Genomic DNA, 19,316 nt, shown 5'->3' on the forward strand with positions numbered 1-19,316 from the left:
AATAGGTTCTTTTAATAATGGTTTTTTCTTAACAGAATTATTCTTTTTAAATAACTCTTGACATCATATCATTGACTTAGATTGATAGACAGTAAAAAATCCAGCCCTTTCAATAATATTATATATTTATAAGAGGGATAGACTGAGTATCTACTACTCTTCTTGATTTCAGAAGACCCATAGTTTGGACATAATTTGTGCCATTGCCAATTTCCCAACTGGAAGGGCAAAGGGCAGGATTGCATTTCCTGCCCTCTTGTGTGGGCCCTCTTGGGTGGGGCCATGTGCTGGTTTTGGCCATGGAGGGAGGAAAGATACTGACATAGGTCACCCTCTAGAGATTTCACCCTGATAGGTGACTAACGAAGTTATGAGGGCCATAGCAAGCTGTTTCTGTTCTGAATAAATACAATTTCCTGTTTCATGAGTATTGCAAGGCATGTAAGTACTCTTTTTTTTTTTTATGACTTTGTTTTGAATGCTGGGGCGTTGAGGGTGAAAATTGTGGTTTCTCCTTTAGCAACAAGTAGAAATACAAGGTATATATTTTATGTGCGCCAGTACCATTCAGCTTTGTCTTTCTTATCTAATTTCCTCCTACTTTCCAACTCTTCTCCTTAAAAAAAAAAAAAAAAAGTATTTACCACTTTGTTTCAAATGTATTTTCTAGGCTGAGTTAATTCCTTGTGTAATAAATAAATAGCACATAATAAATTATCATGGTTGGGAGAAGCTGAAAGATCTTTTTCACATAAAGAGGGATGGACTATTCAGGTCTCACGTAGCTGGGTTAGGTTAGAGCAACAGAAAAGGCTTCCAATAAAATAATATTCAGAGTTAATCATATTCTATGTCCCTGCAGAATCAGTTATAAAAATTCAAAAGAGACTATGATGGTTAATTTCATGTGTCAACTTGACCAGGCCAATGGGTTCCTAGATTAAACACTATTTCTGGGTGTGTCTGTGAGTGTGTTTCCAGATGAGATAAAGCAGATGAACCCCCCACCCCCCGCAATGTAGTGGGTATCATCCAGTCCACTGAGACCCTGAATAGAGCAAAAAGGCAGAGGAAGGAGGAATGCATCATTTTTCTTACTGCCTGACTGAGCCGGAACTTTGTTTTTCTCCTGCTCTTGGACTAGGATTTTCACCATTGGCTCTTCCGGTTCTCAGGCCTCCAGACTCCAACAGGAATTACACCACAGCTTTACTGGGTCTCCAGTTTGCAGATGGCAGATTGTGGGCCTTCTCAGCCTCCAGGTCAGGTGAACCTATTCATAATACATCTTTTCACATCTATCTCCTATTGGTTCTTTTTCTCTGGAGAACCCCGATTAACACAGAGAAAAATACCAAAAGACTAAAAGTCTTAATACTTTGCCTATGTATGATATTCCATGTTATCTAGAAAACATATTCCTTAGACCAGCAAGAGGAAGGGTGACTCATACCTATTGGAAGAGTTTCTCTGGATTATACTATTATGAAAGTGCCACATGACTATTCTGTTTTTTCAGTGGCTTGAAAATAATTACAATTTTCTTCCTTTTGTAGTTAAAATGAATCACCAGAAGATAAAATAAAACTCATTGGCAGTTGACTCTCCAAAGGATAATTCTAATGGTCCCACTGTTATTATTATACCCTGATACATAGTTATTACTCACTAACAAGGGTGGCCCCACCTCAGCCCATCTGCTCTCTGGAGCTTTTATAAAAGAACACTCATGACCTTGTTAACAGCACCATTGACTTTCCTTGGTGTAGTCCTGTTGTTCTCGGCAAAGACTATCTCTTGGATTTAGATGGGTTATCACATAGCACCTGAGCAGCACAAAGATCATGTTTTAGTTTGTCTCGAGAGCCCTCATTCAAGTCCAGATGAAGATGACCAACATAGTTTGTGGGTTGTAACTTCTGTGGTTGGTGACACAGTTGGCCTATAAGATACCTAGAAAGTCTTTGGGTAAAAGTCTTCCAATAACATGTCCTGGTATCTCAAGTAGCCTGTACCATATTTCAACGTGATCATTTTTCAGAAGGCAATGCAGTGCTATAGAGGCAGTAACAAAAAAATCCTCTTCAAATTCTCAGCATCCATTATTAAGGGCAAGCCGTATGTCACAAATAATTGGCATCGGCTGCTATGGTAATAGCAGAAACTTAAAATGGAAACTGGAGTGCTCTTGAGCAATTTTTGAGTATTCTTGTAATATTTATAAAGGTTTTTATTACTGCTTCTTTCCATTGAAAAATAGGTGTCTTAGAAGTTTATATTGGCCTACCTAAAGAGTATTGCTCCTTTTATAGCCTTCTCAATATCAGGATAAATTCTCAGCCATTAGACATGGTTTTTAGTCAATAATTTCAACTGAACAACTTCCAAATGTGTGACATGCAATGTGGTTAAAATAATGGTTTTACCTCAAGATAGAAATAAGTTATTTCTACAAAAGAATAATCTTTAGGAAATCAGTTGAATGGTATCAGGTTTCAGAGCAGTGATTTTAAGAAGAAGGTTTGAGAGTTAGGGTGTAGTTCTTTCTTACCTGCCAACTGGGGTACTGTAGGCTGCATCTACACTATCCTTTTGAGAAGGATTCTTCTTTGACAACACACTTTTAGTAGAACAAGCTAAGTATAAGTAGGCCTTGAGATCAGTCTTTATCATTGTAAAAAAAAAAAAACTCATGTCAAAATAAATGATCATAACCTATATCTACAAAGGTAACAATGGAATGCATAGAAAATAGCATTAGGTATATAGAACTCTTTATGGAGTAGGCTAAATAATGGTCCCATAGAAATATCCATATCCTAATTCTTACAATCTATTAAAATGTTACTTTATATGTGAAAAAAGAGCTTTGCAGAAGTGATAAAGTTAAAGATTTTAATTTTGGAGGGGGTTACTCTGGCTTATCCAAGTGGGTCCAATATAATCACAGGGATCCTTATAAGCTGGAAGCAGGGGGTCAGAAGGCAGAGAAGGTGATAGGAAAGTAGATGGGGGTGGGAAGGCCATTGAGGTGGGGCCACAAGCCAAGGAATGAAGATAGCCTTTAGCAGCTGGAAAAGGCAAGGAATTGAATTCTCCCCTAAAGCCTTCTAAAGCAATGCAGCCCTGGCCACACCTTGACTTCAGACTTGTGACAAATGTAAGAAAATACCTTTGTATTGTTTTAAGTCACCACATTTGTGAAAATTTCTTACAGCAGCAATAGGAAAGCAATGCACCACATCTGCTCATCTTTTATGATCCCAGCACCTGAGATAGCACCACTTTGGTATAGTAATAGCAAGTACATGTGTCAAGGAGAAAAGTGTTTGAAGTTGAAAACATTCTAAATTTTTCTGTGTCCCTCCATTCACATACACATGCTAACGACATGCATATGTACAGATACAAGGTGCCCACAAAGAGAGTCTAGGGCTTTTCCTTCCTCTGGAAGGGGGTGCTATGCCATGGACAAACCCAGGCCAGTTTCCTCCTGCCTCCAAGAGAAATGAAAGAAAAGCAAAGGATTTTCCACAAAGTGCTGATGGATGAAATAGCCATACTATTTGGGAGTATCTTTAAGTTTTAATATTTTTTAAGCTTATCCCTCTAGGAAGTTTGGCCAGGAGGAGAAGGGAAACTGATGCTAATAGATATTAATAAGTGGAATGAAAACCAATGAGGTTTAGTTTCACTCTGGGACATCACCCCACTAGAAGAGCCAGATTGTACCACCCAGGTGCACAACAGAAGAGATTATGATATTTAAGGGATATGGATTGCTGACAATAGAGCAGGAGAAAAGATTTCCCCTGGCCGAATGAAATAGGCAACCCAGCAAAAGGAGAGAGTAAGGATTTTGGAGGATTACATGAACGGAAAGAATAAGCCCTCTGCAACATCCATGAAACACTGGTGGGAAAATGATGCTTAAAAAAGAACACAGGGTGCCTGAGTGGCTCAGTGGGGTAAAGCCTCTGCCTTTGGCTCAGGTCATGATCCTGGGGTCCTGGGATGGAGCCCCACATTGGGGTCTCTGCTCAGCGGGGAGCCTGCTTCCCCCTCTCTCTCTGCCTGTCTCTCTGCCTACTTGTGATCTCTGTCAAATAAATAAAAATCTTAAAAAAAAAAAAAAGAAGAGCACAATGGAAGAAAAGTTTGAACAGCAAAGTGTTGAACAAATCTACACAAAGTACTGAACAAACCTGGAAAATTCACAAAATAAAGATGTTGAATACATTTTAGTCTTTTTGCAACAAGCTACTTTCCTAATGGTGGTAACAAAAACTATATCTCCAATTACCCTGAAGATAACTATTTGAGGGAGAGATGGGAGTGCAGCCATTAAATAGTGATCTTGCTGGTCTCATGAGATAGCTATAGACGAGTGACGTCATCATGAGTCTGGGTCCCGTTCTTCAGCTTTTCAGACTTTTAGTCCATTTATTTAATAAATATCAGGTTTAGAAACTATTTATATGAGTGTTTTTCAGTGTATTTTAAAAAACACCAATGCCTGTACCCCATCTGTAAATATTCTCATTTATTTGGTCTGGGATATTGGTCTGGGATATGGTCTAGGCATTGGTATGTGTTCAGACCTCCCCAGGTAATACTCACATGCAGGCCCAGCTGAGAACCATCTATTCATATTAACCAAGCTTATATTTTTAAGCTATAACAATAATGATCATAGTGACTGTTTTCTGAGTGTTACAAAATGCCCACTGCTGTCATAGGTTTTGGTTTTGGTTTTGGTTTTGGGTTGTTTTGTTTTGTTTTGTTTATTCATACTACTGGAGAGAAGGTGCTTTCTTCAATTTATAGATTTGAAAGACAGGGCATCGTTATAGCAGTTGAACCCAGGTTTGATTTCAATCCTGGGTTCTTTGTGCTATGTTAACTTACTAATTGATTATAGGAGGTATATGTGGCAGGAAAGTCAATATTTTTTTTTCTAAGATTTTATTTATTTGACAGAGAGAGAACACAAGCAGGGGGGAGTGGCAGGCAGAGGGAAAGGGAGAAGCAGGCTCCCTGATGAGTAAGGAGGCCAATGCAGGGTTCAATCCCAGCACCCTGGGATCTTGACCTGAACTGAAGGCAGAGGCTTAACTGACTGAGCCACCCAGGTGTCCTGGAAAGTCAATAATTTGTGCAAAGTTCTCCTGTTCAGTGAGAACCCAAATAAAAGCATATGGTTGTTTGGTGAGACCAGAGTTAGAACCACAGGAGTTGGAGCTTTATCATAAGAAATGAACCCCCAAACTAAGAGAACTTGATAAGCTGCCCATGTAGTTTTGAGGGAGTCTTCTGTCCAGAGAGTTGGACGTAGCTGTACAAGGTTGTGCCTTAAGGCAATGCGGGCGTGGTGGTTGAGGGCCCAAGAATTTCAAATGAGAAGAATGAGGTCACATTTTTTATTTGGAATGCACAGTTTTTGAGGCTACATGGATGCTGGATGGGGAGAAAGGGGGGCTTGCAACAGAGCGATCAATTGTTGTAGTGTAGGAGAAAGATGATGACAGAGATGGAAGAAAGGAGGTGGAATCTGAAACATATTCAGAAGGCAGAAGCTACAACATTTGGTAACTCACAAATAGGAAGGATAAGGTAGAGTCAAGCGAACTCCTAGGTTTCTGGATTGAACAATTGGCTGGTGTTTCTGGTCACCAAAACAGGGGCAGGAGGAGAAAGTAGTTCTGGAAAACTGGCTGGAGAATGGTAGAGGAGAAAATGTAGTGTGTTAAATTTGGTGTGGAGATTTAATGACATTGAGCAAGGTATAATAGGGAGGCTTGGAAAGTCAGGCTTGAGAGGAGGTTTGGGGACCATGGTTACAAAGTTTAAGAAGTAATGCAGTGACAGGGTTAGCAGTGGGAAACACTGTATCAGTCTTGTAGTTTTTGTAGTTTTGCCTAGGCACATATCACTAATGATATTGCTGATGGTAATCTCTCACATGTGGAATATTTCATGCATCAGCGGTGGGCTTAATGCCTTATAGGCATTGTCATATTTATTTCTCTCAGAACAATGTGAGATATGTACTATGACATTCCCATTTTACAGATGTAGCAAATAATGGATCGCAAAGTCCTCTGTTAAATAAACGCATCCAATACATTAGAGTTTTTCATTATATTTTATTCCCCCTACCTTGGTGTAGTCTTTAACACATACAAGACATCTAATATATGCTAGCTGAATAAATAGTGAAATTTACGTCCTACGTGGTCACCCTTAAGCAGAACGATTTGTCTAACAGTCATGGGGAAAGTAGGGTGGGAAGATTCTTTTGGTAAAATCTTGCATTTATGAAGGGTTGAAGAAGATGATGTGGTTAACATAGCAAAGTGATTTTTAACCTACTTCAGTCTTAGGCTTCTTTAGAGAATCTGATAAAAGCTATGGATCTTTTCTCCTGGAAAAGGCACATGGAGATGAATAAATATTCCCCAAATTTTGAATAATGCCGAGGTTCACTAATCCTGCTAAAGGTTTAAGACATGCTTTGATATCAGATATTCAAGTTATAAACATGATTCCTTCTAAATTACCCCCACTTCTTTTGCAAGGATAATTTCTCTTATCAGCTATTACAACCAAATTCTGATGTAGCTGGAATTAAGCATTAGAGTATTTCTGAGGCATACATGTGATTTTTATTACCTCTCAGTTTAGATAGAAACAAATCTACACCCTTTTCCAAATCTACTGTTTGGAAGTTTTTCCAAGTATGCAATTTGGGCATCCTGTGCACTAAAAGTATAGACACATTGCAAATTCTTTCACTACATTATTAGTTATTCACAGAAGTAAATTAATTCTTATGCATATTAAGTAACATTCTCATATCTATGAATCGCTCCTTACAACCAAAACTTACTCTATGCTCAGGAAATGTAAATGGATTTTAATATCAGCCTGAGAGAAACAATTGGGTTGAGAATGTGTTGCCAAAATAATTATATATTGTACTACACATTATCATCTGTTAGAATAAATTGAGAGTCATCATTATTACATCGTCAGGATTTAGCCAAAGTAGTGAACTTCAATTAATTGTCTCAAAGGCTACCAGAGGACTCCAGGAACTTAAAAGAAAATGAACTGCTTAATTATTCCCTCATTTCTTTGAAAGCCTACTAAGTACAAGGCAATGTGCAAATTCTTTATGTTTGGACACTGGGAAAAGGATTCCTAATCACTTATATGCATGGAGGCTCAGAGCAAAAGAGAACTTTAGCAAGATTAGAATCCTACAATCCTATTTTGCAGATGAAGTCACTGTGTTGAAGAAGAATCAATGGTCTTGCTCAAAGCAGCATATTTAAAAGACCTAAGAAACTCAAATCATTGCCACGTTAAGCCCTGGCTTGAAATTCCAGCCTTGCCATTAATTAGGTGGATGACCTGGAAATTCATTTATCTCATCTATAACATGGGATATTTTGAGAGGATAAGAAGATAGCCTAGTGGAATGCATAGCATATTCTGGCACATAGTGAGCGCCCAATTAATGGCGATTATTTTATTCTATTAGGGCAAGAGCAGAATTTGCAACTGGATCTACCAACCTTCAGTCTAAGACTCTCGTCCCAGTCCCTTCCTGCTTTGGAAATGAGTTTCCCTGTATTTCACCAGTCTGTGGGCATTGGGTAGCCACATTCCATGACTTTAATTTTCAAGCTCTTTTTTTTTGATCAACGGGGCAGGGATTTATTTTATGTTGTTGTTTTTACTGTTGTATCTTTCTCACCTTCAATCAGTGCTCAACAAATACGTGTTAAATGAAAGAGTGAATTTTTCTACTGTGTCTCTACTACAGTCTCTCCTTGGTTTCAATATAATCAACATTTCTTAAGGACTTATGTAAACTAGACAAATGATGGGATGTTGGAGAATAGAATGAAACACTGCATTAAAGGAGTACAGAGTCTAATTAGAATGTGTTCCATGGTCTACTGTGAAGAGAATCAGTTGGCATCTTAGTGTATATAACAGCAGCAGATTGGGATTTTTTTTTTCCTCCCTTTTAAATCCTGAGGTAAGTTTCGAATCCCAGCCTCCCAGCCTAGCCATTGCTGGCTCGTGACCTTGGGCAAGTAACAAAAGCTCTCTGAGCTCTGTCGGTTTCTTGTGTATAGAATTTTCTCATAAAAATTAAGTGAATGATGCATTTTATCTTCTTAGCAATGGTGCCTGGCACCCAGGGAGTTCCATAAGAGGTAGTTCTTAAGGTCTTTGGCCTACTCTGTGTGTGTATGACTAGAGATGGGGTTACATATCTGACTTAGTGGGTGTGGGTTCCAAACATAGGTTTATAACCTCTTGGCACATCACAGTTATACTGCTTGACTGTCTGTTTTCTGTGTTGAGAGGTGAAGACTGACAGTGCTTCTGTCCTGTGGAAACATGAAATGAACCCCTTCTAACCACCTCTCTTCATCCCAGTCCCGGGCAATAGGTTCAACTTCTCTGAGGATAGAATCAATGCATAAAATTATTTGATTAATCAGCATTGCCCTTGCATGTCCTAGTAGAGGGAAGCCAGGATTAAAAAAAAAAAAAAAAGAAAGAAAGAAAAGAATTTTCTCCCTGGCCTTGTTATGCTAATTGACAGAAAGGAAAAAAATAAAAACAAGAACGCACAAATGTTGACAGGAGAAAATGTGATATAATTCCACAAAATATTTTGGTACTAAAATGTTTTATGGAGACTAATGGCTCAATTATAGTTTCATACTCATTGCTATAAGTGTTGTGAGGGGAAAGAAGTCTCTCTTCTGACACACTTGTTCATGTAAACAAGAAAGCAGGTTTCCTGAGTCAGAAACAGTGTGTTCATGCTTGGTATGGCCGCTCTCCAGCTCAGGGAGTTGACCCAGGGACGCAGCTTCCCTGCTGGATGGAGTATCACAGTGTTCCCTCCCTTTCTATCAGGGAAGCATTAGGATTCCAGCTACCCTGCTTGAAATTGTGACTTGCTTTCTCAATCCTATTACAGGATTTGAAAGTGACTATGCATTTCTCTGAAGAGGCAAATTTATTTTCAGGAAGTGGAATCACAGGCTGAAATTACATTCCTACGATGTAAGAAATTACAGTTCTTAATATAGGATTTCGGGGACTGAATAAAACCTTCCTTTGAGGAAACTGAGGCATAGAAGAACAACTTGTTCAAATGCCTTGGCAGAGTTGAGAGTATATAGTACATTAAGTCAGATGGAAGGGAGGTGATTTTGGAGATTGCTTTTATCAAGAGCTTCTAGTATAGTTCTTGGATTGTTCATTCACCCTTGCCCTTACACATTCAACAGAGCAGTATTGAACGCTATGTTTCAAGTAATGTACATGCTCGGGATTTGGGAGAACAAAACAAAGGAGGTTTCTATCCCCTTGGAGGTTATAGTGTTCTAGGGAATATGGACAACAAATGAGTCAATGCTGGGATGCTTGCATTAAGAACATACTCATCACATGGTAGATGAAATTATTACTATCTCTGAGCTTCAAATTTTTTTTTAAGATTTTATTTATTTATTTGACAGACCGAGATCACAAGTAGGCAGAGAGGCAGGCAGAGAGAGGAGGAAGCAGGCTCCCCACTGAGCAGAGAGCCCGATGCGGGGCTCGATCCCAGGACCCTGGGATCATGATGAGCCGAAGGCAGAGGCTTTAACCCACTTAGCCACCCAGGCGCCCCTGAGCTTCAATTTTTTTTTTTTTTTTTTTTAGATTTTACTTAGTTATTTGACAGAGATCACAAGTAGGCAGAGAGGCAGGCAGAGAGAGAGAGGAAGGGAAGCAGGCTCTCTGCTGAGCAGAGAGCCCAACGCGGGGCTCGATCCCAGGACCCTAAGACCATGACCTGAGCTGAAGGCAGAGGCTTAACCCACTGAGCCACCCAGGCACCTCAGAGCTTCAATTTTTGTGTGCAAAAGAGGGATCAAACTAATTATACCAAAAATTACTGTGAAGATCCAAGGAGATAGTTTCTTAACACCCAGCATGGCACTGGGCACATTTTAGGCATGCTAGTACAGTCTTCTTATCTAGTTCCTTACCTTTAAATTCCCTCCCATCAGCACTCTCTTGGTAGAATCACACTTAGAAGCCAACAAGGGGGCAGATAAGGTGGCACTGAAGAGTCAGTGGGAAGAGAGTGGGACTTGAAGGAAGTGAAAGCAAAGAGTTGTAGACAACTGGGAGTGTCCACATTGGAGACAGGCTTGGAGAGAGGAGTATCCCTGTGAAGCAGCAGGACACCAGCTGGGAGGTGGCAGATGCACAGGGAGAGAAGAGGACACCAAGTAATGGGATGGGTCCCCTGTGTGTGCTGCTGGTTGTTGGAGCCACTCTCAGACTACAGAAATTCACGAAGACAGTTCATTCATATGAAGTCTCTGTTCCTCTGAGACTTGACATTTGAATTTCTAACTAATTTTTGGGAAATAACTTTTCAGATTCTCATCATATAGCACTTGTTCAATATGAATAGAAATAATTACTTTGCTGGAGTGATTAGCATGCCCAAGAATAACTATAGACTTTTCCCCAATTTTTACTTTTAGATAAATGTCAGATATCTTCTTTAAAGTGCATTTGATTTCTTTTTTTTTTCCTGAAGAATCATTAAAAAGTAGTAAAATATGATGAAGGTGCAGAGAAATGCACGGAAATAATGGGAAATGTACTTGAGAAGAAAGCCAAGTTGACCTGGCAGAGAAAATTTTATCAGCAATGATTTTAGTCACCAAAAAAGCAGGAACTATTAATATTAATATCCTCTAAAGGAGACCAGCAGCAGGTGGTTGTGTTTTCTCCAGACATTTCTGGAAGCTTATTTTGAAATGGAAAGGCTTATCCATTCTGAATGGGGGTCCTTCATGGTAAAGTGGGCACACAGGCTCTGATAATAGGTGGTCTCCAGACCATGAGGCAGCCTGGCCAATCAGAGAGTGACCTAGTTGGGGCACTTAACGTATCTGAGCTTTAGTTTCTTCAACTCTGAACTGAGAATACCAAATTTACCCTGGGGTTATTTGAGGCTGCATAAGACAGTATATAGGATGCCAGGCACCATCATTTGCGCTTCAGTAGAAGAGGTAGGAAGAGATTGGTTGAATGGTGGCCAGAATTAGGACCTTGAACTCCTGCACTCTCCAGCTTCCCTAGGGACACGCTTGGCAGACAGAGGAGAGGTCTCTTCGTTTCTACAGGTTGTTGCCCAAAGCTAATGGGTCAAGCCAAGCTGGATCACACGGAGCACTTGGGCCTCATTTTGACATTAATACAAAGTCCTGAGGTCTTCAATCTCACTTTCCAACCACACAGCTTCTTGGAGGTCCAGATTAAACCTGGTTAAACCAACCAGGAGCCCCCCACCCCCATCTGTAGCTCAGTAGTCTACAATAAAAGTTGGATGAACATGCTCTTTAGTAGTTTCCCGCAATGCCTCACAACAATCTTACCATGCACCTGACGAGGAAGAGTAAACACAAGATAAAATATGATACGGCAAGGACTGAGGCAAAAGGGTGCATGTCAATGGCTAAAACAAAGCTGAACTAATCCCTCACTCCCTTACCCCAGCAGACACTTCTTGGGTGTGCTTCACTAAGAAGGGTTTTTTGGTTTGTTGTTTAAAAAATTGGTCTTTGGGGCACCTGAGTGGCTCAGTGGGTTAAAGCCTCTGCCTTTGGCTCAGGTCATGATCCCAGGGTCCTTGGATTGAGCACCGCATCAGGCTCTCTGCTCAGCAGGGAGCCTGCTTCCCCCCACCCCCCGCCACCTGCCTCTCTGCCTACTTGTGATCTCTGTCTCTGTCAAATAAATAAATAAAATCTTAAAAAAAACTTGGTCTTTGAATGATGTAATCTCTATGCTACCAGGAAAGAGCCAGTTGCGTCAAAAGAACATTACATCCATATTTATTGAAATAGAGGAAAAACTCTAGCAGCTCTTTCCCAGGCTTGCCCATTCTAAGCCTGTGCTTTAGGGAAGACGTTGCCAGTTATGTGAGCCAAATGGGTATCTCACCAGGAAAAGACTCATCAGCAAGTCATTCTCTTAAATATAATGGAAGTCCCCAGTCTCTGTTATAACAGACTCCTGGGAAGAGATGCTTCTCAGCATTTTGAGGGCTACACATAAAATCTGGGTGTCTTTCTCAGTTCTGGTTCACACCCCATTACACACTTTAATGAACTGTATTGAAATTCTCAAATGAAGCCTTAAGATAAAGTGGGCTGATTCTATTTATTTTACCTTTAAAGTGAGCTGTGGACATCACTGCAACATGCTTGCTTTCTTTAATGAGAGATCATTTTAATTATAATATCTGAAGATTTGTTAATGCAACTGTACCTAAAAGTTGGTAACACATACTCTCCTCCTAACTGGAAAAGCAACATTTCATAGTGGATAAGGTGCAGGGTGGGATAGAGGAGGCTGAGTTCCAGTTTCTTGATCCTCTCAAGTGAGAAGATTAGCCTTGATGATGTCTCAGTTTTTGTTTGTTTGTTTGTTTGTTTGTTTGTTTTTAAGTAGACTCCATGCCCAGCATGGAGCTCAATGGGGGCTTGGATTCACAACCCTGAGATCCAGACCCGAGGTGACATCAAGAGTCGGACACTTAACCAACTGAACCACCCAGGTGTCACTCTAAGATTGTTTTCAACTGCAACTTAAAATATGTTCTATGACTTGAAATAGATTTTTAGTGTAATCATCCAGGAGATAACGGAAACCTCTAGTCAACTTTCCTGTTTGTCTACTTTCAGTGAAATTAAAGACTCTACTCTGAATTCAATGGCTTCGGAGAGATGCCCTTCAAATATGAGATCCAGCACTGGAGAGTCATGCGGGATGGCTGCTCTAAGAGCTCTCCCAAGTGATTTGGAAATCTGCAGCTCTACATTTGTGCAGGGGGTTGGTCTACTTGAGAAATTAGTGCCCATTTCCAGTCAACCACATAGCACATCCCAAACCTTTTAAACCGGGGAGTACAATAATGGTTTGTCATTTCAGATAAGAACCTTGCCTTATGCCACAATAACTGCTTAAATTAAATACAAAGAGACACCCATTAAGTCCACGTAAATATGACCTGGGTATTTTTTCCCATGTTTCTTCAAATTTGTCCCTTGATCTTTTATTAATGCATCTATTTTAAGCATCTTCCTAGCCTTTTCCATTGTCTTTGTCTATGCCAGAGTTTTTCAACCCCAGCACTACTGGCATTTTAGGGTAACAGTTCTTAGTTGTGGGGGACATCCTGCGCATTATAGAATATTTAGTAGCATCCCCGGCCTCTAAATACTAGTTGCCAGGAGAGTGCCACTGTCCCCAATATGACAACCAAAAATGTGCCTAGACATTGCCAAAAGTCTCCGAAGTTACAAAATCACTCTGGGTTGAGGACCACGAGTCTACGCTTTATCTTCCTTAGACCAGTACTATATCCTGAAGTGCTCAGGAATGATTACCCTGTTGTTTTCATTATTCCTAACATCACTAACATCTTTCATTTACATACGATTTCACAACTTATCCAGTGTTTCCACCCTCAGTATTCATCAAGATTAATGCATGGCAGCTCATTGTCTGTGACAAGTCAGAAGAGAGAAGCATCTTTTCTTTGTTGTCCCTGTGTCCTCTTTTCACGATGCTCAAAATCCTACATGTTTGACAAAAGAGGTCTTGCCATGAGGAAGATGTATGTAGGACAAGTCAGGAGTTATGTAAATGAAATCTGCTCAGTCCTTTCAAGAGATGTAAAAGAAAATATGTTTAATAGCCTTGAAATGTCATCCTTCTCTGCTGACAGGATCTACACACCTCCCAATACACAGGACCCCACATCTACAACTGTATCCAACAGGTGGCTTCTTTGAATTCCCTGAACCCTATGAGCTCCCTGAATGCTTTAAGTGTTCTGAAAGCTGTAATCCTCATCCTAAACCTGACTGTTGCAATTTCATCACACTGCACTGAGTGAAGCCAGATGGCATTTTTGAGAAAGAGATATGAACAAATCCACCCCCCCACTTCACCCCTCCCTGCCCCTCTTACCTGCTTAAGGATTTCTGCAGCTGTTCCATGTGAACAATCAAATATCACATAGAACTCCTTGCCCTTCTTCATCTCCTTGAGCAAAGGCTTGGCATCTTTATTCCCAGAGGGCAGCTGGCGGATTTTGATCTTAATGTTATATCTGGAGGGAGCTTTGATGAGCTCTTGCAGACGAATGAGACCTGGAAAATGACATTCCATCATGCAACAGACCGTTCTGTCTGAAGAGGATTTGTTTATTGCCATTTGCAGTCAAACTACTATCATTCCCAAAATGTAGCAAGTGGCCACCTTCCTAAAGGTTACACTATTGACTTCTCATTTGTCAGTTCCCTTTCTGTGGTAGATTATATTGTATTTTCCTTTTGTGGGCATGTGTGGTTTGGGAATACAATTTTCTTAAGTGAATGTTGAATTTAGTTAAATGCAATTATCCTCTCCAGCTTTCGGCCAACACCACAAATCTTTAATAAACCAAGTCTGTAACTGAAAAACTTTTGTAAACAAAAGTTGCCTGAAGTTTCTAAAGGTGTTCAATGAAATGGATAATGCTTGCTTAAAAAAACAAAAAACAAAAAACAAAGAAAAACAAGCAGACAATAGAATACTAGAATTTCTTGGGGCTGAAAACCTCTGTAAGCTTTTCATCGAGTATTAATGTATAGCATACAGTTTCCCAGCTAATTAGCTGGGCTTTCTATATAATTTTCCAGTTCCTACCATATAAACTATTTAGAAATGGCTCATCACATCTTCTTTCTAATATGATTGAACATTAAAGTGGAAAATCCTTTCTTGATTAAAAAAGATAGATTATAGAGTTTTTAGAGATTATGATAATAAAAGCAGAAACAAATTCCTTTAAAATCTACCATCGATAATTGTTGGAAAGTGTACACAGCCAACTAACTTAACAGAATATTTGATTTACCACAAATGTGAATCTACTGAGCTACCATTCTTTAACAGACATCCTTTACTGGGGGAAGACAAACAGCTATATAAAGCCTTTGTTTTATTTCCCCAACATTAACTTGTGATTGATACAGTGCATGATTTTGGCTCTCACTCGAGGACTCTCATTACATTGGAAAATTGAACCTTCTTTTAAAAAATTATTACACAGTTCTGTGTCTTTAAGATTTGTCAACCTCAACTAATCAATAAGAAATGTTAAGTTTTATCATATTCAGATGCAAACTTGGGTATGAACTGTCATGAACATGGATGCCAGCTACCTCTGGACTTGATACATGTCTTTCATTTTCTTATTTTATTTAATTAGTTATCCACCCCCTCAACCCAAACCATATTTTGTGGGTCAGATATTAAAAGATTCCTCTAACATCTTGGGTAGGTTGCGGTAACTTTGTAATTAAGCTGCTCTTCAGAGTCTAATGGATGCGAGCAATTGCAGCGGGGTGGGGGGGGTGGTAGTGGTTAGGATCTGTAGAACCATAACATGACCTTCTGCTCATTATTTAAAAAAATTTTTTTACATGAGAATCGAAATTGTTAGAATGTAGCCTTCATGGATTCTTGCTTTTTTTCAAGCCAATCAGCATGGTTGAAGGCTCTCAGGAACCAGTAATGATCCACTTACCCTCTTTATTTCTGGAATTGCTAGTCCTGAGCCACTGATAAGTACTAAAAATGGAAGAAAACCAAGCACATGGGATTGCCTAGTTGTTAATCCTCCAATCATCCTGTGAAGTAAGCATTACTAACTTTGTTATTTACAACAAGGAAACTGAGCCTCAGAGTGGTTAAGTAACATCAGGGTCACAAAGACAGTTAACAAGAGCCATGAGTTCAAATTGTTGCCTGTAAGTCCAGCACTCGATCTTTCTACCTCACAGTCCAACCTTACAAACACAGATTGCTCGTGCTGAGGGAACAGAGAGAATTTTGGATTATTTGATGAGATAGAGAAAAAATAGAAATAGGGACACACTCATTCTCCTTTCTTCTTTACTCCTGGCTACTTGAGTCTCATTTACATTTTTTTTTTTTTTTTGCCCTCCTGCTTTGAAATTGCATAGTTGCTCCCCCCCCCCTCTTTTTTTAATACTGGAGCATGATCACAAAGGAGATCAGTGTGGCCTTTAAATAAAATGGGAAGACCACTGAAAAGTGCATTTCATGTGCTGCAACAAACTGCTCTTTTGTTCTTTGCTGAATGGAATGTTCATATAAAGTGCATCTTCTGATCATGGTGACTAACCCATATTAATGGTATTTTAAAGTCGAATATATTTTCTTGCTTCATTCATTCATTTTTATGGGAAAACATTTCCCGGATGTTCATTATATGCCAAACCCCATGCTAAACCTAGAGTGTGGGACATGAACCCATCTTGCTTTAAGAAAAGGGCTTCAGCCTCTGCCTTCGGCTCAGGTCATGATCCCAGGGTCCTGGGATCAAGCCCCGCATCGGACTCTCTGCTCAGTGGGGAGCCTGCTTCTCCTCCTCTCTCTCTGCCTGCCTCTCTGCCTACTTTTGATCTCTGTCTGTCAAATAAATAAATAAAATCTTAAAAAAAAAAAAAAGAAAGGAAAAGGGTTTCAGTTGTTCCTACATGGCTAGAACCATAATAAACAATGTTCTGGTAATTTGTAACGTAAGTATTGCAATATTTTAGTAATAATCTTGCAGCCTTGTTTTCCAATGTTCATTTCATTTTGATCAGCTCAGCACATTGCCCTAATTGTTTCAGGTATTTTCATTATACGAAATCTACCATGGGTCCAAGATGACTTAATCTATTTAAGTGTTGAACTGCTAGCAGAACTTGTAAATTTACAGTAATTCAGAATTAGTAAGGAAAACGGTTCACCAGAGTTTAGTTTTATATTGAGATCCTCGGACTGGAATAAAGCGGTATAAAAAGCAAAAGCAAAAAAAAAAAAAAAAAAGCCTGTAAAAGGATTTTATCCCATCAATTCTTGTGACATCGATGAGTAACAATTACTACTCAATTTTTATAAATCATGAGCTGAGGCTGATAGAGGCTGATGGAGTAACCTGCTCAAGACACTAAGGTCTTATTCAGGTCATTAAGCCCACACCTTGAAGCCAGGTCTACCTTCTGACTCCCAGTCTCTGATTCTTTTTATCAAATCAGTAATCCTTCTTGACTTCAGGATTTCAGGTCAACTAACTGACTGAATGACGGACTAACTAGCTATATGAATAAGTATCTGGATCAATAAAAGAGAGAAAGAAAACTTTGGACTAGCATAAGGCATTCAACCTTTAGCTGGCAAATGAGGCCATGAATAGACATTTTGCTCTCTCCTCCTCAAAAAAGGTGACCATGCATTTTTATCACTGTTTCCCTAAAGAGAGTTATTTTAATACCAATAGAGGAGAAAGGAGAACAACTCAGTACAAAAGACCAGTTTCTAATTGGTCTAAATTTATCTTTTGGAAATATTCACTACAAAGTCCCTAATTTTCTCAGTTTGCTTGCAGGTGAATTGGCCTCGGGAAGGAAGAGCTCAGCAGATTTGAAGATTACAGATGAAGCGGTGGGAAGAAGAATGAGGGTGGGACAGAGGGGTTTGCATTTCTCTTCCCAAAGCAATTGTTTGCTTAAAAAAAAAAAGCCTTCATTAGCAGACATTGTAGAATTTATAATTTAAAAGTCCCCTCCACCTCCACCAAAAGAAAAAAATTAGAGAAAAGCTTCCCATTTATTTGCACTTTGTGCAATCCATCAATTACTTGCAGTTCATTGTGAAGTTAAAATTGATTTGCTAAGCAAAGGGAAAGGAAATTGATTTAGGCACCACTCCTAACTTGGCTAATGGTCATCCTGTGTTTGGAAGCTAGCCTTGAGTGACCCACTGCTCCCAGGATGGGACTCCAGCTGCAGAGGATAGACAGGATCATGCAAAAATGGTGGTGATGGTCCTAGTCTTTCTAGCCCACCATGGTGGAGGGACTTGAAAAATAAAATGCAGTTAAGGAGACAACCAAACCCAACTGAGGGACATTCTGGAATAAAACTGACCTGGACTTTCACAGTTGTTAATCCTCCAGTAATCCTGTGAAGTAAGCATTACTAACTTCATTATTTACAACAAGGAAACTGAGTCTCAGAGCAGTTAAGTAACTTGTCAGGGTCATAAAGATAGTAGGAACCAAGAGTTTAAAATTGTTGCCTGTGAGTCCAGCACTCAATCTTTTTACTTCACCGTCCAGCCTTAGAAACACAGATTGCTGGTGATGTTGAGGTCACGAAAAGCAAAGGAAGGCTGAACCAAAGGAGAGTAAAATGAGATGACAACTAAATTCAATGAGTGATCCTGGATTTAAAAACAAAAAACAAAACAAAAAAACCCTGTAAGGGCAATTATTGTGTCAGTTAGAGAAACTATAATATGGTGTGTGTATATCATCTCTTTATCTATCACCTTTCTACCTAAAGAGAGATCAGAGAGAGAGAGAGATCAGTGCAGATCCAACAAACTCCATCAGCCTTTTCCTGTGGGGAGAGGGCATGAGGTGTACCTGGGCACAGGTGACTTCTATGAGGGCGGGGAGTTGGGTAAGTTGGCTCTGAGTCCCTCTCATCCGGGTAAAAAAAGCCGAAGGGCCCACAACACCATTGGTCAAGGGCAGCACAGAGGGCTTTGTCTGTGCCTGGGGAAAAGCCATGTTCTGGAGGGGAAACCATGGTGCCCTCTGGTCCCTGGGAAAGCCACAGTTGTTTAGAACAACCTGCAATGAGTCCTTCTGGCCAGCAAACACCTGCTCCCCTAGACTCTGTCATCTATGCAGCGCATTCTTTAAGAACTATTATCCTATTTGTATATAATAGTATTGTATTAGTGTTAAGTTTCTTGTATTTGGTAATTGTAGTGTGGCTATAACCAGGAGGGCCCTAGTTCTTAGGCAAGGCATACTAATGCATTTAGGGGTGAAAAGATCATGATGTCTGTCACTTACTTTCAAATGGTTCAACAACTCTATTAATTATTACTATTATTATTTATTATTGTAGTAATTCTTTTATATGGAGAGAATCACAGAGCACTAAAACAAATGTGGTCAACGGATTACAAGCTGAACATAGATGAAAGGCATATAGGTGTTCATTGTACCTTTCTGGCATCTTTTTTCTGAGTTCACATCTTGCTAAATAAAAAGAGTAAACATGGAGATAGAAAATAACACCATAAGAGCCTCTTTCCTCCACTCCCACCCCCAGGAATGTGATTGGAAACCACAT

The 19,316-nt window shown here is 39.7% G+C and overlaps 1 protein-coding gene across 7 annotated transcripts in view; it reads right to left on the minus strand.

Moving 5' to 3' along the window:
• LOC111155720 (glutamate ionotropic receptor kainate type subunit 1) overlaps positions 1–19,316 on the minus strand; it is a 384,988-nt gene that overhangs the window by 111,611 nt on the left and 254,061 nt on the right. For all 7 annotated transcript variants that reach the window (XM_022516058.1, XM_022516056.1, XM_022516061.1 and 4 more), the window contains one exon: positions 14,080–14,261. In XM_022516058.1, the coding sequence (XP_022371766.1) occupies positions 14,080–14,261 (182 nt within the window). The remainder of the gene's footprint in view (positions 1–14,079; positions 14,262–19,316) is intronic.

This window comes from Enhydra lutris, unplaced genomic scaffold (assembly GCF_002288905.1).
Source record: "Enhydra lutris kenyoni isolate GAN:26980312 unplaced genomic scaffold, ASM228890v2 scaffoldscaffold43, whole genome shotgun sequence".
Classification (NCBI taxonomy): domain Eukaryota; kingdom Metazoa; phylum Chordata; class Mammalia; order Carnivora; family Mustelidae; genus Enhydra; species Enhydra lutris.